Raw genomic sequence first — 21,591 nt, 5'->3', positions numbered from 1 at the left:
TTTCCCTGATATCCCACCCAAAGCTCCCCCCTTTTTTCTTTCTTCCCCCCCCCCCTTTTTTATGTGATAAAGGAAAACAGAAAATGTATTTCGGTAGAGAAAATTTATTTGGAAAGAGAAGCTTTCCTACAATTGTGGAACAAAACTGTACAGGAAACAAAGAGCATCGTTCCGGGGGTTCAGCGAGGCTCTGGCAAATCACCACCATCCAAGTGATGCCGCCTGTAAAAACGGGGAATTTCCCTTTTTGGCAGCGTTGCCGCGTGCAATTCCGAGCATTTCAAGTCACCTCTCCAAGCTCAGTGCCAGTAAAAAAGCACTTTGGGGATAAGCCAAAGCACGGCGGAAGCAGGCGACTGCGCTGCAAAGCTGCGAGAGAACAGCTCTAAACTAAGGGGAAAAACCGAGGAATTGCAACACGAGCCCGCCTGTGCCGGGGCTGAGCTCCTGGGAGGAGCCGGAGCAGCCCCGGGGCCGCCGCCGCAGCTGCACCGCCAAGGACAGCCGGGATTCCAGCCGGGATTCCACCCGGGATTTCCCTCGCTGCCCGTTCCCCGCGCTCAGCACGTCCAGCGCTTCCCGGAGCGGTAGGAATTGCAGGGATGAGTCCATTGCGAGGAGTAGCTGTAGGAATATTTGGGGGCGCAGCGCGGCTCGGGACGGGCCAGCACCGGCGCTGCCACTTTGTCGCCAGCCGTGACCTCGGCGGGCAAGGCGGGCGCGGCCGGGGGCTCGCCCAGGGCCACCTCCGAGGGCTCCGAGGCTCCCACGACGGTTTGCTGAGGGTACGTGGTGAGGATGGGCCCCGGGAAGGTGACCACCACGGGCGGGGGGTAAATGATCACCCGCGAGTCGCCGCAGGTCACCACGCAGGGCTCGTTGGTGCTGCTGGCCAGCGGTTGGGGACACTTGGGCTCGCAGGGGGTGGCACAGGACAGCTGGGTGGAAGCCATCGCCCGGCGGTGCTGGGGAAGCCTGCGGGGTTAAAAAAAAAAAAAAAACAAAAAACAAAAAAAAACAACAAAAAAAAAACCCAAAGAAAGGTTCAAAAGGGAAGCGGACAACTCCCGGCGGCTCTTGGATGTTGGCATTTGGTTCTAAGAGATGGTCAGAGGTAATTGGGATAGAGACAAAATTTGAGCGCTGGTTTATCGACATCTGGCTCTAAGAAATCGTCAGAGAAAATTGGGATAGAGACAAAATTCGAGCTCTTGTTTATGGACATTTGGCTCTAAGAGATGGTCAGAGGAAACTGGGATAGAGACAAAATTTGAGCGCTGGTTTGTTGACACTTGGCTCTAAGGGTTTTTAAAGACCAATCAAAATAAAGACACGAGCCGAGCGCTGGTTCACTTGGTTCTAAGTGGTTTTTAGAGATAATTGAGATATTTTTAGAGATAATTGAGAGAGCTTTAAAAGGATGTTGTGCTCATAAACTCGGGAAAAGAGAAGAGTTAAGCCCTCGGCTATTGACACTCTAAGAGATAATTCGGGCAAGAACGAGACTTGATCGCTTGTTTGTTGACATTTGGCTCTAAATGGTTTTTAGAGATAATTCAGATAAAGACAAGAATTGCTGTCTTGGCTATTCACATTTCGTTTTAAGGTCTTGTTAAGGATAATTGAGATAAAACTAAGAATTGCTCTCTTGGTTATCGACATTTGGCTTTAAGGGATCCTCGGAGGTAATTTGTATGAGGTTTTATCTCCCACCTTTAACTTCCCCGCCCCAATTTGTTCTGAATTCCTGTTAAATTTCCCCCATTTTCTCCTCCTCCCCCGGGAGCAGAACTCCTCCTCTTTCCTCCCGTGCCACCTCCAAGCCCCAGCCCTTTGGAGGAATTCCCGAGGACGCGCTGGAACTCGTTCCCACAGCACGTCTGTTCCTCCCACGCGGGGAAAAAAATAAATCCGGATTTTCCACGTATTTCAGCGTGGAATAATCAGCTTAGCACCCTGCTTAATTTTTGTATTATTTTCCTTGCAGATTCCTGTTGTTTCAGGTAGGAAAATATTCTAGTAAAACAAAGGGAAAAAAGCAAAAGGCTGAGAAGAAAAGGGAGTATTAAGTGCTCGTTTAATAAGTGAAACATATAATTAAAATATTTATAAAATATAATATATATGTTAGTGATATAATCAAGCCAAATAAGAAAATTACATTTTCACCTAGGGATGAAATTAATTCAAAAATGTTTATTTCTTCAGGTTAAATCCTCACATAAAAGCCTGGTGTAGCATCAGAATATTTTTTAAGCTTGTAAATGAAATTTATCCTTTTGATAATTAAAAAAAAATTAAAACCCATGCAGGGCATTTCCCTCAAAATTCCCAAGTTGGAACGCAGCACTGACCTACAGAAATGCTGAATTTAATCTCTTTAAAAGCGCTTTAGAATTGTAAATCCGTTTTAAGCGTTAGAAATGAAAGTTATTGGCACAGTTACGTTAATAGTCCATAATAATCGTTCGCTGTGGCTCCAATTAAATTAAGGACGGGCTGATCCAAGCAGCAGCAGAGCTGCACCGAGCTCCCTTCCGAGCAGGATTTTCCACAGTTTTCCATGAATCCACACCAAACCCACCCTGAACCCTCTCCCTGATCGCGCCACGCAACCAAACGCGAAGTTAAATCCATCCCCAAAACTTTCCCAAATATTTTTCCAGAATGAAGAGACTGAACCCCCTCATTATCCCATAAATCCCAAAGCCCCGCTTTGACTTTCGCCCCCTTTGCCCAGCACGAAACGCGCTCCTAAATCCCTCAGCACCGGACCATTCAGGCAAGGCTCAGCCCCGATTTTGAGGAGAAATCCTCGCAAAAGCAGAAGGAAACGGGAGGTTTTTAGAGCCGGGGAGTCCGAACTTACTCAGAGAGGCGGAGAGGAGGAGTCGGGAGAGGCAGTGAGGAGCTGCCAGGGTGGAGAGGGGTTTTATACCCTGCCCCGATGGCCGGGGGCGGCTGAGCCACCCTTTGCTAAAGCGTTTTAATGACTCGGGAGCCGAGCCCGGTGCAGGGATCGCTGCTGGAGCCGCAGGAATTGTTTTGCTCGCTGTTTATGATTATCTAAAGCCGCGTTGGGCAATAACCCCAAAAATGCAGGTGGCAAGCAGCCAGGTCTTTTCATCTCGGAATTTCCTGCTTTTCTCCTCCTGGTTTCATTAAGAGGTGAAAATGCAGCGAGAATTAATGAGGTTTTTTTAGCTTATCTTGGCTAAAAACTGGAGTGCGCAGGGAACCTTGGAGTGATTTTCCTTATGGAAGCAAAACCTAACACAGGGAATTGTGGCCGTGCCTCGTTTACCAAATCAGGGATTCTTTCCCATAATATTGGTGGGATTTTACAGATGTGCTCCTAAATCAGGGGAAGGATCTGGTGCAAAGCTGAAGAGAGAAGCTCGGGGTTATCTTTGGAATAAAAACGAAGCCGTTCATGAATTACGCCCATTGTGAAGTTTAAAATGAGGAGTTTGGTGGAACACTTTCCATAATTTATTCTTTGTGAGGTCACAGCAGCCCGGATTCTCTAGGATGTCATTACCGTGATTACCACGAAATTATTTCCCTGGATGACAAACTCGCAGAGGTTTTGAGATCCCCTTTGAAATCTCATTTTCTGATGTCTCCGGAATATTCCGATAAGCTCCAAAGCCCGGCGGGATCTCTGGAGGTGCCTCATAAAATCAGAATAATTCCTGGGATGCCACGAGCCCGGGGATGGTTTTGCCTCGTCTCAAGGTGGGAATTTCCAGGCGCAAAGGTTCCCTCCGGAGGGAAGAGGGAGTGAAAAGGGAAAAAAAAGAAGGGGTGCAGAGCACCGGGATTTTGGGAAGATCCTCCCAGGGGCTTTTTTGTGAGCAGGGAAGAGTTGGGGCCGTGTGGGTCCTTTTGGAATCAGGTCCATGGCAGAGGAATCCTCTTTTATTTCCCCCCAGGATTTAATCCTAGCGAGGTTGAATGGACGTTGCCTACGAGAAGGAGCCCAAAATCCCGCCCCAAAATCGTCAATTTTCTTCTCCTCCCGAAATTTCCCATGTCTTTGTTATCACCCTTTGGAATGTCTTGCTCCAACACCTTCCCCCTTTCCAAAATTCCTGTTCCAGACCAGAAGGATTAAAGCACATGGAGAAAGTGTGGAATTCACCCCTCCGAAAGGATTCCAGCTCTCCTCAACTGATCCCTGTGGCATTTGGGAATTCCCAACCCAGGAACCGAATCCTGGCTGGCAAAATCAGTCCCTGGAGCAGAACGGGATCAATTTCTCCCCAAATCCCCTGAAATGCAGAAATCTCAGGCGGAATTTTCTCCTTTCCACCCGCGTTTTGTGTTTTGCTCCTGTGCCCGCAGTTGGTTCGTCGGGAATTGTGGGGCCAGGGATGGATCCAGACTGAAAGAAAGGAGGTTTAGGGGGGATTTTGGGAAGGAATTGTTTCCTGTGAGGATGGGGAGGTCCCAGCACAGCTTTTCCAGGGAATTTCTGGGAAAATCCATTCTCAAAACTTTCCCAAATATTTTTTTTTTCAGAATTAGAGACTGAAATCCCTCATTCTCCCATAAATTCAAAAGTTTTGGGAAAGCCCCCGCTTTGATTTTTGCTCCCTTTACCCGGCACAGAAAGCAGACCAGAAAGAGCCCCTAAATCCCTCAGAACCTGAGTATTTAGGCAAGGTTCAGCCCCGATTTTAAGGAGAAATCCACCAAAACGAAGAAAAGTGTCCGAGGCCAGGCTGGAAGGAGCCGGGACCGCGGCAGGGGTGGAACTGGGCGAGTTTTAAGGCCCCTTCCAGCCCAAACCATCCCGTGAGTAACAAAGGGAACAAAGAGCAAGCGCAGACTGCAAACCCCACAACACAGAGCCTTAATATGCATTAATCCTAAATTGTCGTAGAAAATTACATCCTTGCGCAGGGCAGAGGCAGCTTTAATGCCGGTTAATTCGGTTTTTGTGCCCGAACCGGTTCGGCGGGGCTGCAGAGCCGCGGGGTTCGCTGCCGCGGCTGAGTCAGGAGCGCTGCCTCACGGAAGAATCATCAAAGCGAGGATTTGGGGTGGGAGCGCTGCTGCCGGAGCTTCGCAGCCCTCACTTCAAAGCGTCTCTGCCCGCTGACATCAGCGGCACAAAGCTCGCATCAGCAACAATTCCGCCCATCGGGCAGGAGGAGCTGCGCAGCGGGTAATTAACGGCAATTAACGCCTCGCTCGCCGCGCGTTCTGCTCTATCAGAAGTTCTGATTTCGCAGGGAAAGTCGGAGAAGCCCAAAATCCAGGCGGTGACCCCCGCTCGCTCAGGGCAGGGAGTGACCTCGGTTGGTTTTGGGTGGTTGCCCAAGAACCGGCGGCTCCCGGGTGGGGAAAAATCCCCGAACCCGCCCGGGGAAGGGTTCTGGGGTTGGAGGAACCCGGAGCACACTCAGGGAAGAGTTCTGGGGTTGGCGGAACCCGGAGCACGCTCAGGGAAGGGTTCTGGGGTTGGCGGAACCCGGAGCACGCCCGGGGAAGTGTTCTGGGATTGGAGGAACACGGAGCATGCTCAGAGGAGGGTTCTGGGCTTGGTGGAACCCGGAGCACGCTCAGGGGAGGGTTCTGGCATTGAAGGAACCCAGAGCACGCTCAGGGAAGGGTTCTGGGGTTGGAGGAACCCAGAGAACACCCAGAGAAGGGTTCTGGGGTTGGAGGAACCCAGAGAACACCCAGAGAAGGGTTCTGGGCTTGGCGGAACCCGGAGCACGCACAGGGGAGGGTTCTGGGCTTGGATGAACATGGAGCACGCTCAGAGGAGGGTTCTGGGATTGGAGGAACCCGGTGCATGCTCAGGGAAGGGTTCTGGAGTTGGAGGAACCCGGAGCACACCCAGGGTGACTCATCCTAGGGGGTGGCCCCAGAAAATCCTCCCCAATCCCAATTTCCTGCGCTGGGAACTGTTGGAGCAAACTGCAGCTCCCAGATCAAAGTGTCTGTGGGGTGGGTGCGAGGCAGGCAGGGTCTGCTCCAAAAAGATGTGCAGGGTCACGAGAGCTGAGCCTTTTCTGGAGGTTTTTTGGTTGATAAAAAGGATTTTTTCTTTTAGGATGGTCCAGCTTTGTCAGGACCACTGGGAACTTTTTAATCTTTCCGGGACTTTACAGAGCTGTAGAATATATCAAAATATATAAACCAAATATAAATATAATACAAATAAATAGAAAATAAATAAAAATATAATATAGTACAAATAAATGTAAATATTTTATAGATATACATTATTATATAGATGTTTTATAAATATATCTAAATGATACACTTATACATAAATATATGCAAAATATGATACATAAATATTATAGATTTATATACTAATATATAATTACAAGAAAATTGAAATGCCGGGTTGGTCAGGGCGGCAAAGCAAATTCAAATATATAAATGACATAAAATCTGAGCACACCTGCATTTCCTGCTGGTTTTTTGTGGTTTTGTTTTTATTTTTTAATTAATCCTGGTTTCCGGTGTTTGGGTGGAGCCCCAGATCCGAGTTCCCTCGGTGACTTCGCATCTCCCTCTGCTTGCCTCAGGTGGCATTGCACAACCTGCCTCAGTTTCCCCACAAAACTCGGGATTTTCGTCTTTGGAATTATTCCCGCATGGCTTTCGAATTTTTCCCACTTGATTTTGGGATTATTCCCACTCGGTTTTGGGATTATTCCCACTCGATTTTGGGATTATTCCCACTCGATTTTGGAATTTTTCCCACTCGATTTTGGGATTATTCCCACTCGGTTTTGGGATTATTCCCACTCGATTTTGGAATTTTTCCCACTCGATTTTGAGATTATTCCCACTCGGATTTTGGGTTTTTCCCACTCGATTTGGGATTTTCCCCACCCACCTCCCAGCAGGATGGATCCCTCCCCCCGGAAGGAAATCCCACATTTTCAGGAGGGTTAAGGGCAGGGAAAGCCGGAGTTATTTAATGGGAACAAACCACAGGAATGTAAACAAACGATGCTGGAGGAGGAGGAGTCGGCTATTTTTGGCAACCTCTGGGTGTGGCAGCTGCTCGGAGTCACCTGGGTCCTCCCGGGGTGGCTCCAGGGTGACAAATTCTGGCCAGCACTGGCCCCAGCTGCCACCAACCTGCCCCGGGGCTCAATTTAATGGGAATTCAATCCCTCGGGGGCTGGAGTATTAACGAAGCGTCATTAATGAAGTTTTGTGCTTAATTGAGTGATGTTATCACCGGATGTTTGAGCATCTGGAGGTTGATAAGGCGTGGTTTGATTAATCCCGGGTTTTTTGTTCGGATGTTTAGTGTAGGAAAAGCAAAAATAAGCGAAAAATTAGGATTTGGGATTTGTTTCTTCTAAATACCTGTAAATGTCCCTGCCAGGGAAGTTCCTTGAGTCAGTCCAAGACACTCAAAATTCCCAAATATCCCAAATTCCCACCCAGTGGTGCATCCCTGAGGGGAGGAGAAGTTTGGCTCCCACCTTGGAATGAATTCCTGCCAATTCCTTCACCCAGCCCCGGGGCGCGCAGGAGCTGATTCACTGAAAATCCAAAACAGCTCCTGCCCCCAAAAAAATACAAAATAATGATCCCGAAAAATGCCGCTCCCAACCCCCAACCTCTTGTTGCTAAAGTGCAGCTGTTGCCCAACATCTGGATGTCCAAATCCAAATCTTCGTGTCGCAAGGCTTGTGTACAAAGATAATTAATGTTTGCAGAGCGTTCCCAACCCCTGTCATTACGGGAAGGATCATCCAGGAGCTGATTTGTGGAAAAAGCAGATTTGTAGATTTCCTTTGTGGATTAGACGAAATTAAGTGGATTGGTGTGGACAGCAAACCCCCGGCGGGGGGGTGGGGGAGGATTTTGGAAACGTGATTCCCTGGAAATTCCAGCTCGTTAATTCCCAGCTTAATCACTCATTACTTCTAGCTATTACTAAATATTGGCTAATATATACATAATATTTAATATTTATATTTATTTCTTTCACATTTTAAGCTAGACGTCCCCACACTGCAAATCGTCCTTGCCTATAATATATAATATTTATATTTATTTCTTTCACACCTTGCAGATGGTCCTTGCCCACAATATATAATATTTATATTTATTTCTTTCACATTTTAAGCTGCACACCCCCATGTTGCAGATGGTTCCTGCCCATAATATTTAATATTTATATTTATTTATTTCACACGTTGCAGATCGTCCTTGCCCAACTTGTCCTAGCCTGGTGCCCCAGGGAGGGTGACAGTTCCCAGCTCCTGCCTGTACATGCTTGGCCCAGAATTTTTGTCCTATTTTTGGAGAACAGCCTCATGAGTTGGCTGGAAAAAAATCATTCCAAGGCTTCAATTCATTTAAAATTTCTGCGTTTTTGTGCTGAGCCCAGCACCTGGAGGCAGCAGAATTTCACCCCAAAATCCAGGCTGGATGGGAAAGGCAGAATCTCCTCAATTTTGTGTGGTGGTTTGGTTAATGCTGATGTGGGGGATGTTGAGCCTCAGGAAAAGTCCCAAAGTCACTTCTGGGACCAAAAAGGCTCAAAATAAAATGTGGGGGAGAAAGTTTTCCATCAGAACTGGAGTGACTGGACAGGGGGGTGGGTTCAGACTGAAACAGGGAAAATTTGGGTTGGATTTGGGTTGGAATTGTTCCCTGTGAGGGTCCCAGGTTATTCAATGGATTTCGAATCCCTGGAAGTGCCCAAGGCCAGGTTGGAACCACCTGGGATAGGGGAATGTCCCTGCCCGTGGCAGGGGGTGGCACTGGATGATTTTTGGGGTCCCTTCCACCCCAAACCATCCTAAAAAAGCAAAACCCAAAAGTGCATCTGCATGACAGCATTTAATGGGAATGAGAAGCTCAATTCACAAGTGCAAAACTCACTGGAAAGGATAAAATCAAAGAATTCCAGGAGGGTCCATAACAAATCCCCACTCCCATGATTTTAATAGATTTTAGCAGAAGGATTTTGCAAAGAGATTTGCTCTTACAATTGCTGTAAATATGTTGATTTTGTTTTTTTTTTCCCCCGGCTTGCATTAAATGAGATAAAGAAAGGGAAAGAAGCTGGGAGAGCGTTACATGGTGAGGCCAAGCAGAAATAAAGCACAGCAAGGAGCTACAAATTCCTAAATTTCAGAAATGCCAAGTAGAGCTGATTTATTTCTTTCTTTTTAAATGCTGGTTCAGCAAAATTTACAAATGAAGAGGAATTTGGATAAAATTTCGTTTTGGAACCCAAGATTTTCAGTCATATCATTTGGGTGGATTTTGTAATTTTTTATTTTGAGAGAAATTGATAATAAAACGTCCTCATTGGCATAAAAACGAATTTATTGACACACAGCTTTTAGCAAACCAAAAAAAAAAAAAAAAAAGAAAAAAAAAAGAAAAAAAAAGAAAAAAAAAAGGAGGTATATATATGTATTTTAAAATCTGGTTTCTTGGAAAATTCTGGGCTTTGATTTGTCCTAATTTGGAATGAGGTCAATAGAGAAATTTCAGTTTTCTTGTAGTTTGGAAATCCTAGTCCTTGGGCAGGTCTAGTGACAGGAATCCCTGGATTTATGGACTCCATGGGAACCTCGGGAGCTCGGCACTTCTACAATCCATTATCCATAAACTTTAGTCGGGCTCTGTCTGACTGCTCAGTTGTGTTTTTCAGTCTATCCACAGATATCCAGGCAGGGTTTAGGTTGGCCTGCAAGTTCCACAACAAAACTGGGATAAGTGAGGAGGAAAAGGATTAAAACTCCCCAAAGCGCCCCGAAAAGAGGCGTCCACACCTGAGCCCAAAGCGCACCTACCCCCAAACCCATGGAATCCCTGGGAGCCCAGGAAGTTCCTGATGTCCAGCAGGGCTGTGGAGCCCACCAGGGTCTGCTGGGGGAAGGTGGTCAGCGTGGGCCCGGGGTAGATGACAGAGTAGGGGGGAAAGTCGGGCTCCACGATGTCCACCACGGTGTCGGGGTACTTGATGACGCAGGTGTCATTGCGGGTCACAGCGAAGGGCTCGGGGCACGCCAGGCCCGCAGGTAGGCAGCACTCATGGAAGGGAGACATGGGGCAGGGCAGAGCTGGAAATGAGCAGGGAAAGAGAAAAAATGAGAAAAAAAATCATCCTTAGTGTGGCGGGAAATAGCTGGGATAAATAGCGGGGTTATGGTAACGCGGTTATGGGGATTTATGGGAAATTGGGAATTACAGAGAACTCAGGTGGGAGCTGAATTTGTCCAGTTCAGTTTTCCAACCAGGAACTCTTTTCCTTCCTGACTGAACTTCCTGCTTTTCAATATAATGATATTTTTCAGACCATCACCATTTTAACACCAAAAATCTTTTATCCTATTTATTCTCTTCCTCGGATTTTCGCTGTGTCCATCCCACTCCTATTACCAGTGGAGAACCACGACTCCCAACTCAACCCCAGATTTTAAACTCAGGTTTTAATCCTCATTTAAATCCCCAATGTGGAGGTTGGAGCTGGTGTCCTCCTCCCACCCTGTTCCAAGTGGAACAGTGAGATCCACCCATCTTTTATGGGTCTCATTAGGGATCAGCTGAATATTTGAAATCCCAGAGCACTTTAAACCCAGCCTGATATCAAGGCCAGATTTTCCCTGGGCATGGTTTAATTATGGATTGAAGGCCGTGCTTGCCCTGGTTTGTGCCCACACGGATTGGGCAAGGAAAACGCGGAGGGAGAAGGGATAATTTTCCTCATTTTCCTTATTTTATCTCTGTGGAGCTGCTGGGGGAGAAATTAAGGGGGAGTTGAAGTGATTTCCTAAATAAATCCCCATGTCACCCCAGGAATCCGTGGGGGACACAAAATCTGGGGAGGATTTCTCATGTCTCCACCTGAACATCCCATTTTAACCTTCCCAAGTTAAAAATTCTGAGTTTTTTTCCCAATTGATCCAAGTCCAATCTCCTTAGAGTTGAAGGTGAGGAGAAGGCAGCCACGGGGTATTTTTCCAGCTGAAAAGCTGAATGTGGAAGGGCTGATTTTGGTTTTGGGAAAAGAAGACCGGTCTGGGGGTTGGGGTCTTCTAGTGATTCCACATGATTCGTAAAAGCTCATCCCAGAAGTCCTGAAAGAAGGTGAAAAAGGAGCACTCGGATGTTCCTGCTACATTTGGAATTCAAAACTATAAATAGATTTTAACCGAAGCCAGCAGTAAAGTGGATTTTGAGTAAGGAAAATCTGTGTTCTGCTCTCTGCAGAATTGGAAAAATATTTAGGGCGAGTTCTCCAACTTAAAAGACACTGGAGCCTCCTGGAAGACAGCTGAGGGTGAGAACATCGTAGAAATTAAATTTTAAATGATAATTTCCTTAATGACACCGGCTCTTTAGAATATGAAAAGAGTGCTATGGAATTATTGAGACTCTTTAGGATTCAGAGGGAGTTTTCTGTGCCCTCCCTGCTTTCCTGAGCTCTCCCCTCTGAAGTGTAAAACTTCAATTAACTCCAAACTAAAGGATAATAAAAAGGCTTTTTCTGATAAAACACCCCTTGCCTTTCACGAGCTTGCCATGTCATTTGATATTAAAATATCAATAATAATAACAATAATAATAATTGATTTAAAATGCAATAATTGATTCAAAATTAACTTACCCGGATCACCCAAGGAGGAGAGGAAAAGAAAAGTGATTAGGGAGGCTTCTACGTAGCAAATGCTTTTATACACGTCCCCAAAACGCCTGGAGGATGTGACACCCTCTTTGCATGAAGTCTTAATTAGTTGCAAAACAAACTTTGCTGCCTGCATAACTTCTGCGAGTAATGAAACTGTTTTGCTCCCTGTTTGTGTTTGTTCCCTCCCGGAGCTTCCCAGAGCGTGCTACACCCTCCAGGCAGGATTCACTTTGCCCTTTCAAGGGCCAAAAATAGGGCTCGATCTGCTGCTAATTAACCACATTTCAGTTATTTCAGGGCCTGATCAAGGGTTCTTTTATTGGCATTGGGTTTTCCCTCTCAGGTTCTGTGAAAGGGAGCTGCAGTGGCATCATTTCCTATCAGGGAACTGCATTATTTTTATAATTTCCCAGTGCGGATGGGATTTTTTTATTCCCAAAACCACTCCCAGGGGCATGAATTGTACCCCTACATCCACGGATAAGGAGAAAAAATAAATTCACCATTCCAGAATTCTCAATAAATCCCACAAATTCTCAATAAATCCCACGAATTCTCAATAAATCTTTAATTTCACAGGGTCAGTGACCCCGCGGAGAAAGCTCGGCCTTATCTCCCATCCGCTCCTTACAAATCCTGGGATGGGGTTTAAGTGGAGCAGGTGGATTTGCTCCCGGGCTTTGCGGGGTTTGACCCCAGTGCAATTAAAGGCACCCAAATCCCACCCACGGTTCTGGCTCCTGACTCAAGTTTAAGTCACTCAGCCTCATACGGCCTTGGTTTTGTTTGTTGGGTTTTTTCCTTCCCTCTCCCCCCAGTTTTTGGGTTGGAAAGGATAAAACTATGGGAAGGGAAGGTTGGAACCATCCAGGATTTTTGGGACAGAATTAAGGGGCAGGGGGAAATAGACAAGAAATTCTTCTGTCCTGATGAAAACTTAATTAAACACAAATTAGAGATGTGAATTTAATACAAAACCATTAAAGTACTAGAGAAAATGGTGGTGAGTAACTTGTCAACATTTTTGAGTGAGCCAGACATGGATTTAAAATGTTTTTACTAAGATTTTAAAGAGGAAATCAACGACAGAAAAATCATGATAAAGAGACAAATCAGAATTCCCACAGAAAGAGATTTCTGCAGCCAGGAACATTTGGGGTAACAGCCCCCAGACAGTTTTATCTCTTTACTATATAAAATTAATTTAAATCCTATTGCAATACTGGGATGGGGATCACTTAAATATGCGGGGACATCCTTAAGTGCACAATTCAACCTCTGTGTTTCATTCCTGATGCCCAAATCTGCATAAATTCCTTGGTATCAACTCGAACCCTTTTGTTCCCAAGTGCCCACAAATGCTTTTGCCTTAGGACCCCTCTCAGGCTGCAGATAATTTATGCTGGGAGGGGAAATTGAGAGTAAATAATAATTAGGAACAAAGGGAGGCAGCTCAACTTCCTGGCACCTCGCTTGGGATATGAATCCTGGGAAAGAGGAATGAGAATTGTGGATATCCTGTCCCTGGAAGTGTCCAAGGCAGGTGGGAATGTCCCAAGATTTAATTCTAATTACCTGCCTAAGGTTATATAAAAAAGCTTTTCCACAGGACTAATTCAGCTGAAATGTCATTTGTGAAGATATAAAAGGACACTAATGCATATTTTTTTATATTTTCATATTTATGTTCATATGTTTAATTTTTAAATTTTTATATTTATATTTTTGTATTCATATATTTCTATATGTTTACATTTTATATATGCTTATATGTTTATGTTTATATATTTATATATTTTAATCTTTATTTCTGTATTTGTATATTTTTGCATTTTTATATTATATTTTCCTTCAGAATCCACATAGTAAGATTTGCTTCTTGCCCTTTAACCACTTAACACTCTTATTAAAGACAATAATTAATTATATTTAAATAAAATTCACACAACGTGCTGCTAAGTGCAGATAAACCTTAAACCTGACGGTTTATCCATCAGAGGTTGGATTTGATGATCTTGGAGCTGGCATTCTGTGAACACTCCCCTCTTCCCAGCCCCGTCTGCTGCAGAACATTCTGGAACTCATCGGGATTTCTGCTCCCTCTGCATTTTTTGGGCCCTCTATAAAAAATCTCCTGGGCCCTTCCCTTGCAGGTGGATTTTCCGTTGCCTTTGGCAGATTTTAATTCCAGTTATTATCTGGGTTTAGGGAAACACAGGAGGCAAATGAATGCTCCGAGGTCACCCCGGGAGCAGCTGGAGGAACCCACAGTGAACCGGGTTGCCATTTATTTGAATTCCAGATTTGAATTCCAGCGGCTCCTGCAGGCCTTGGCTGTGGCTCCACAGGATCCGCGGGGGGAAGGAGAACCCCCAAATCCCTAAATCAGCAGGATGGAGCTCGGAATGAAGGACTGGGAGCTCCAAACCCTGGCAGGGATTTAGGGGGGAGCTGGGAGTGCTTTTGGACGTGTCCTGAAATGGCTTTTCCAGCTGGGGCCTGGAAATCTGCGCCAGTGAACACACCCCTGGGTTTTATTTTAATAAATTATTCCCTTTTCAAAATGCCCTACGTAGTCACGTTCTGTTGGTGTGCTGTTTTGTGGAGTTGTGGAATAGTTTAAAGACGGAGCTTTAAAAATTATTTAATTCCAAGCCCTCCTAGGAGCACAGGCCGCATCCAGCCAGGACTCAGATGCTTCCAGGGATGAGGAATCCACAATTCCCTGCAAAACCTCCCCACCCTCCCACAGAACATTTTTATCCCTAATTTCTCCCTCAGAATGAGCAGCGAACTTTGATTTCTTTCCATTTTCCCCTCAAAAAAAGTGCTGAGTTTCCCAAAGCTGTGTAAGGCCTTCAAGGCCCAATCCCTAATTAAAGCCAAGGCCTTTGTTTATGTCTTTCGAAACCTGAAGCTGCCACTTAAGAAATCTGCAATTAGTGGGGCCTCCAAATTGCTCCCATGGATGGGGTAATGATCCCCAGGCAGAAAATAATTCCTTTTTAATGAAAATCCCGCCTCAAAAATCACCCCTTAGGAAACGCTGCTGCTGCCAAGGAATAATCGTATCAGTGTGGCTTTATCTGCTTTTTAACAGTTAAAGAGGGGGGAAACCAAGCAAATAAATCATAATAATAATAGTAAACACAGGAGGGTGAAGCTATGGGATTTTTCTTCAATTAATTGAAATATTATCAAAGCCTTTTTTGTGTGCATGAAGTGCTAATTAATTCCAGGTTAATTTTTCAGGACTGAGTTCTGCATTCTCTCCTTGTGGGTCACACTGGCCCCATTTGCATTTCTGACCTTCCCACTCTGCTCCTGTTCCTTCCTCAGGGCTGTTTTCTATCCCAGAATTCCAGAATAATTGTCTTTTTTGGACTGTGAGACTCAAAATTAAACTGAAAAATCAATTTTTTTCTCAATTGCTTCCTCTGACAAGCCCCACATTTTTACTAAATCTTAATCAAAGTTATTTATTTGTCACTCCTTTATCAATATGAAAAATTCAGCTCTGAGCCCTTTCCCCTAAATCCAAAATTAACATTTTGATTTAACAATTATTCCCTGCTTCTGTAATTCCTGAGGAGTCAGTGTTGTCCAATGTCCAGGTTTTCTCTGCAACAAATTGCAACATTTGCCTGTTCTGGGAAATCTGGCAGAAGTAAAAAAGAAAGTTTTCAAATAAAAATCAAACCAGAGAAAATATTTGTAATTATTAACATTATGTTTGCAATAACAAATATGATTGTCAATTATTATTTAATGTGTTGCTAATACAGTAATTATAATTAAAATTTAAATTTTATATTTATAACATTATTATTAATAATGATAAATATACGAGATATTCATTATTTATTTATATTTTTATTAAAATAAATAAGTAGAAAATATATTTGCATTTAAATATATATAAAATATAAAAATATATGCAATAGTTTTATTTTTCTTTTCTATGTTATTATATAATATATATATATATATAAATAAATAAAAATTGTATATATATATTTTTTTTTTTTTAATTATGTATTTTAAAAATATCTCTTTATGACCAGAGAATGTCCATGACCAACCTTGTCACGTCCTTCGGGGTGACTTTGTGACTCTCTTTGTGATCCTGCAATCCTGCTGCATCCCTAAAAGCTGCTAATGAGTGTTTTACATTAATAAATCATTCATGAGAGTTTGCAAAGGGCTTTGAAATCCTTTAATCTGAAACTTCCTGGGGCTGTTCCCGGCGACTGGCGTTGCCTTGGGAACTTTGCAGAGTCACCCATTTTTGCAGGAATAATTCTAGAGAGAAATGGGATGAATTATTAAAAAGGGGGAAATAGGAATAGGGATAGAGCATGAGCCCTTTTCCTACTGAAATCCGCCAATATTCTGATTATTTCGGATATATATACACATACACACACATATATATAAAACATTATATATATAATTTTCACATAAATATAATTACATATATAATCTTATATATAATCTTTATATAATTTTTTATTATCGATAATATATATAAAGCATATACATACATATATAGATGTGTATAAATACAAAATATAAATACATTTATTTATGTATTAAAAAAATATATTATTTCCCCAGCAGTGGGGAGATGGGAGGAGGTAGGGAGGGAATTTTCCCTGCTCCAAACCTTTTCCAAGCAGGAACCACCAGGCTCTGCTGTGAAACCTGAACAGATTTTCTGGAGCACTAATATTCAGGAGCAGAAAAGCCCCAGTTTCTTCTTGGAGTTTCTGGGGCAGGACCTCCAGCTCCTGGAGTCCCCAGGAGAATGGGGAAAGGCTGAAGGAATTGTTCTGCCCGCACAGAAATTGGGATTTTTTTCAATTTTCTTTAATAAAGGACATTTTTGGCCACCCTCATTGTGCTCTGAGACACTTCTTTGCGCATCACCCCCCATTAAAGGGCCAAGAGCTGCCCCGGGGCTGACAAAAACCTCATTCCTGAGCTCATTTTGGGGTCATTTTACTAAAAGCTGCAGCTTTCAGCCCAGGGGATGAGGCAGGGAAAGTGCCCGATGTCCCCCGAGCTCTGCCCTTCCCTACAGCCAGATTTGTTTTTAACCTGCTCCTTGTTTTCTTCTTTAATAGAGCAGCAATTTTTAATTTTTTCCTCTCTTTAAATCCCTCTAAATGACGAGGTGGGACGGGGAGAGCCCCGAGGCAGCGACTCTGATCCCAAAAGTCCCGTCCCAGGTGCTCATTAATGGTTTGCACATCCCTGTGTCATTATCCCCAGCGTGGAATTGGCTTCAGACACCCATGGATTGAGCAATAAAAGCCCTCAAAGATAAACAGATCAGAGCTCAGCTGTCATTCCAGTAATCAGCTCCTAATCAGGTCAGGATTCTTCACCTCGTAAGGCTTTTAAAAATTTTATTATTTCCTACACTGCATAAATTTTAAAGCCCAGTAATGGAATAAATGAAATCCCAGTAGTGGAATAAATGAAACCCCAATAATGGAATAAATGAAATCCCAGTAATGGCATAAATTCAATGGAATCAATTCCATTATAATTAACGGAATAACCTGGATCCAGGGAGAGGCAAATAAACTCCTTTCCTGGGTTTCACAAAAGTATTCCCTGGGTTTGTGTTGTGATTTCCTGTCAGTCTCCAGGAAATCATGAAATGCTTTGGGATGGGGCCTTAAAACTCATTTAATTCCCCTCTGCCATGGATAGGGACATTCCCACCATCCCTGGGTGCTCCAGCCTGGCCTTGGACACTTCCAAGGATGGAGCATCCATGGGATAACCCCTGCCAGGGCCTCCCCACCCTCCCAGGGAGGAATTCCTTCTCAAAATCCCATCTAAATTTCCTTTCTGTCAGTCTGAACCCTTTCCCCCTTGTCCTGCCACCCCATCCCATGGGAATTGTCTCTCCCCCTGTTCCTCGTTGTCCCTTCAGGTCCTGCAAGGCCACAATTGGGTCACCCCAAAGCTTCTCCAGGCTGAACATTCCCAGTTCTCCCAGCAGAGCTGCCCCATCCCTCGGATCCCATCCTGGAGCCTCCTCTGGGTTCTCTCCAGCAGCTCCAGGTCCTCCCTGGGCTGGGATCCAGGGCAGCTCTGCAGGTGAGGTCTCACCTGAGCAGGGCCCTGCTGGACCCCTTTCCCCATCCCCACCTCGTTTTGTTCCCAGTGCTGCTGCATGAAATTGTCACAAGAATCCCAAGCACCCTTGGATCCACTCCAGAGGCTCCATGGGAGGTTATTATGACACACAAAATGACTTTTTAATGAAAAAATTAATAACCCTGGGTTCTGACGCTGTCAAATGCTGTCTGCCCGGGGAGTAACCAAATTTAGGGTGACGTTGTTGCCCAAGTGACAAAACCATTCCAATTTTGCATGGTAGCTGCAATATTTCCATGGCTGATGCACTCTGTGTGTCTCAACCATTTAATGAATATTTGGGATTGGCTTTGAAGTTCTTCCCTTTCAAGAAGTTGAAGAGCTTCAGTTGTTCTGCAGACAGACACCTCCGAGGCTTTGGGATGTGGGATGAAACTAAATGAGAGATGGAGGTTCTGATACTGCTGGGAGGGAGCTTCCAGTGAAATGTCCTTTTTTTTTAAATTAAGAAAATACTTCCTAAAAATATTTTTTTTAAAATTAAAAAATACTTCATCTTGAAATATTGAAATGTCTTTTTTTTTTAAATTAAAAATTACTTCCTAATAATTCCACTTTGAGTGAAATGTTCTTTTTTTTTAAATTTAAAAAATACTTCCTAAAAAAATTCCCATTGGTTGTGGAGTCACGGAATGGTTTTGGGTGGAAGGGACTTTAAAGATCACCTTGTCCCAACCCCTTCTGTGGGCAGGGCCACCTCCCACTGGGTCAGGTTGCTCAATGTCCCATCCAGCCCGGTCTGGAATGGATCACATGCTGGAATTGATAATTTCTTCAGCCTCAATCACCACAGGAAGCATTCCCAGTTAATTAGGTTCTTCTCTGAACTGAAATCTTCAAATAATTATAAAAATAAAATCCCCAGTCTGGGGATTGAATAATTTTATCCCTTCATGGTCAGTTTAATTCTTGTTTTGCTGCAGTCACTATGTGCTAAGCTCTGCTTTAATGAATAAAATGAAACATTTCTCTCCTCAGAAATGTTTTGGGGTGGAAAAATTGAAGCTGGAGACTTCCACCCCTTAGTTAGCCAAAATTACCCACTCAAATTATCCGAGTTAAGCAGAAATGATTGTTGGCTGCACCACCTGAATGAAGCACTTGGGGTTCTGGCTTTGGGGATGGCCATAAATAAACCAAAATTAGGTGTCCCAGCAATTGCAGGGATGCCACCAACCCTGTGTTCCCAATTGCTCCCATTCCTGTCCTACAGCAGGGCTGTCAGGATGTCACCAGTGGCCATCCTGGCCTCCAAACTGTGGTGCCAGGACATAAAACTTGAGCTCATTCCAGCCCTAATTAGGCCAGCTAAGCAACTTGCCCAGTAGCCCATAGCCAACACCAGCTGCTGAATGTTTCATTTCCACTGAGAAACCAAGTTCAGCTCCCTGTTAGAAAAAAAGAAAAGAAAACCACTCCTGGAGACTTTGCAGAAGTTGCTCTGAGGGTCAAGGGGGAATTGTTCCCAAAAAGGGCTTAAAGTGTGAAGCTGACTTGGAAAAACCACACTTTAAAAAATTCATGTTTTGGTTATTAAATACACTTGGAGATTCTACGTAAATTGAAGGTAGTGACACAATAAACTATAAACCATGAGGTGGTTTCTGGAATAAGATGCTGAATGTTGACTGAAAAACAAAAAAAAAATTGGTGCCTAGCTGAGTTTGTGACCTAATTAGGCTCTCACCTAAACTAGGGCTTCTTTCTCAATGAGAGATTCAAACCAGACATGTGGCACAATCTAAAAACACAGGGAAAAATAGCTGCAATTACATTTATGCAAAACATGCAAATGCTGTGTGGATCTGGAGCTATCTGGGATGAGTCTGGCATGGTTTTAATTTGGAAATGGCCACGAGACAGACGAGGCAGTGACTAAACTGCCAGACAGAGGAGGAAAAACACGTTGCTTTCCAAGGAGATCGCCACAAAGGCCTGAATCAACAATGCTGGCCAGGAGAGACCTTTGATCTCTAATTAAGTCACATAAGACGAGGTTCCAGCATGGAATGGGGATGCCAGCAGCAAGGAAACAGGGAAGGAGCGTTGCAGCCCCAAACCAAAGGTTGCTGCTGGAGGAAGGCACTGTTTTCCATGCGGGATGAGCTTGGGAAACACATCCCATGAGCAAAGCTGGCCCTGGGGCTGTCCAGGATGGTATAAAACCCACTCTGAGCAGAGGATCCCTCATCCACCTCTCCTGCCTTCTCCTCCTCGGTGACACAGGTGAGCTGCGAGGGCTTTTGCCTCCCTCTCGTCCTTATCCTTCTTCTCTTTGTCTTTGCCTTCATCTCTGGCCTCGCTGCAGTGCAGCTCCTGCGGAGAACTTTGCTCCCAGATCCTGCTCCCAGCCTCAGCTCACTGGGAGGAGAGAGGAGAAGCTCTGGGGCTCCTTGCAGGAAGCTGTGGGGATGGGGCCCCTGATCCTTTCTTCCTCTTTGATCCCTGTCCCTTCCCTCAGCCTCTGCTCCTTCTCCTGCTGAGGCCGTGCCTCACGTTCTGCCTGTGCCTTCTCCAGGTGCTCCTCCAGCCCCAGCCATGTCCTGCTACGACCTGTGCCGGCCCTGCGGCCCCACCCCGCTGGCCAACAGCTGCAACGAGCCCTGTGTCCGGCAGTGCCAGGACTCGCGGGTCATCATCGAGCCGTCCCCCGTGGTGGTCACCCTGCCCGGGCCCATCCTCAGCTCCTTCCCGCAGAACACCGCCGTGGGATCCTCCACCTCCGCCGCCGTGGGCAGCATCCTGAGCGAGTCCGGGGTCCCCATCAACTCGGGGGGCTTTGGGCTCTCGGGGCTCTCTGGCCTTGGTGGCCGCTACTGCGGCCGCAGGTGCCTGCCCTGCTAGAGCCGGGCCGCACGTCCAGCCAGTGCCTCCCCCAGGACGCCCCGAGCCCGGTGCCTCACTGAGCCTGGAGCTGCTGGCCAGCGTTTCCAGAGGCCTCGGGGCCCCTCCAGCCCTCCTGCCAAGAACAAAGGCAAACGTGGCCAGCTGAGGCTTCTGCTTGTCCTGCTTTCTTCTGCTGTGCCCCGCTCTGCTGGCCCAGGGGCTCAGCCCCAGCCCAGCCCAGCAGCGGGCTCCTGCTGCTCCCACTGGCCCCGTGCCCGGCCCAGGCAGACATGTGTCCCACTGCTGGCCAGGGCTGCCTACCCGGCCCTGCTGCTGGGCCAGCCTGGCCTGGGCCTGGCCCATCCCTGCTTTGTTTCTGTCTTCACACTCAATAAAGTTCATTCTGCATTGGAACTGGAGTCTCCTGGAGTTCCTGCTCTACTGGGATGTGCAGCCCAGCTGCTCTATGGGGGGTGTGATGACCTGGGTGGATTTGGGTGGTTGCAGGACAGGGATGGACCTTTCTCAAACCTGGGCGAGGTGAGAATCTCCAAGGGCACAGTCTCTGGAAGTGCCATGGGGCAGTGGAGGGTGTGTGGTCTTGCGTGAGTGTGCACAGGGTGACCAAGAGTGCCCCAGGGGACATCTGAGCCAGGCTGAGGTTAGGGATGTGCTGAGGGTGGGTGTTTAATGTGGATAAGGGACAGGGATTGACACAGAGGGACCGTGATTCCTCCTCTGAGGGAGGGCATCAGTGATGGTGACATGTCTTGGGCCTCTGCCCAGGCTTGGAAGGGAGCAGTGGAACCATCTTATCCCCCACCCAAAGTGTCCTGTGGTCAGGACAGTAGTTGCTGTGGACTCATTCCATTTGTCACCGTGTCCTGAAGGAGCAGGAGTCTGGAGCAGACCTGCAGAAGTCTGCTGTGCAGACTGGCCACTTGTTCTTGGAG

At 45.7% G+C, this 21,591-nt stretch overlaps 2 protein-coding genes across 11 annotated transcripts; one reads left to right on the top strand and one right to left on the bottom strand.

Annotated features, from left to right (window-relative positions):
* Window positions 1-97: 97 nt before the first annotated feature.
* LOC135288281 (feather keratin 4-like) lies at window positions 98-3,532 on the bottom strand. Of its 2 annotated transcripts, XM_064401640.1 has the most exons (3): window positions 3,305-3,532; window positions 2,870-3,152; window positions 98-975 (listed from the first exon to the last, which is right to left on the bottom strand). In XM_064401640.1, the coding sequence occupies exon 3, from the start codon at window positions 951-953 to the stop codon at window positions 561-563; it is 393 nt and encodes a 130-aa protein (XP_064257710.1). In that variant the 5' UTR covers window positions 954-975; window positions 2,870-3,152; window positions 3,305-3,532; the 3' UTR covers window positions 98-560. The 2 variants fall into 2 exon arrangements, with proteins under 2 accessions (XP_064257710.1, XP_064257709.1); XM_064401639.1 differs by having other exon boundaries at window positions 2,870-3,532.
* LOC135288282 (feather beta keratin-like) lies at window positions 671-20,993 on the top strand. Of its 9 annotated transcripts, none has more exons than XR_010351480.1 (3): window positions 3,599-3,738; window positions 11,221-11,290; window positions 13,941-15,335. XR_010351480.1 is itself a non-coding variant. In XM_064401641.1 (2 exons), exon 2 carries the CDS (start codon window positions 20,351-20,353, stop codon window positions 20,654-20,656), a length of 306 nt encoding a protein of 101 aa, XP_064257711.1. In that variant the 5' UTR covers window positions 671-785; window positions 20,331-20,350; the 3' UTR covers window positions 20,657-20,993. The 9 variants fall into 9 exon arrangements, 1 of the variants encoding a protein (XP_064257711.1); XR_010351478.1 differs by having other exon boundaries at window positions 13,847-15,335; XR_010351481.1 differs by lacking the exon at window positions 3,599-3,738 and adding an exon at window positions 5,040-5,173.
* Window positions 20,994-21,591: the final 598 nt, after the last annotated feature.

The sequence above is a fragment of the Passer domesticus genome, chromosome 32, assembly GCF_036417665.1.
Source record: "Passer domesticus isolate bPasDom1 chromosome 32, bPasDom1.hap1, whole genome shotgun sequence".
Classification (NCBI taxonomy): domain Eukaryota; kingdom Metazoa; phylum Chordata; class Aves; order Passeriformes; family Passeridae; genus Passer; species Passer domesticus.
This window is presented reverse-complemented; position numbering and strand designations above follow the sequence as displayed.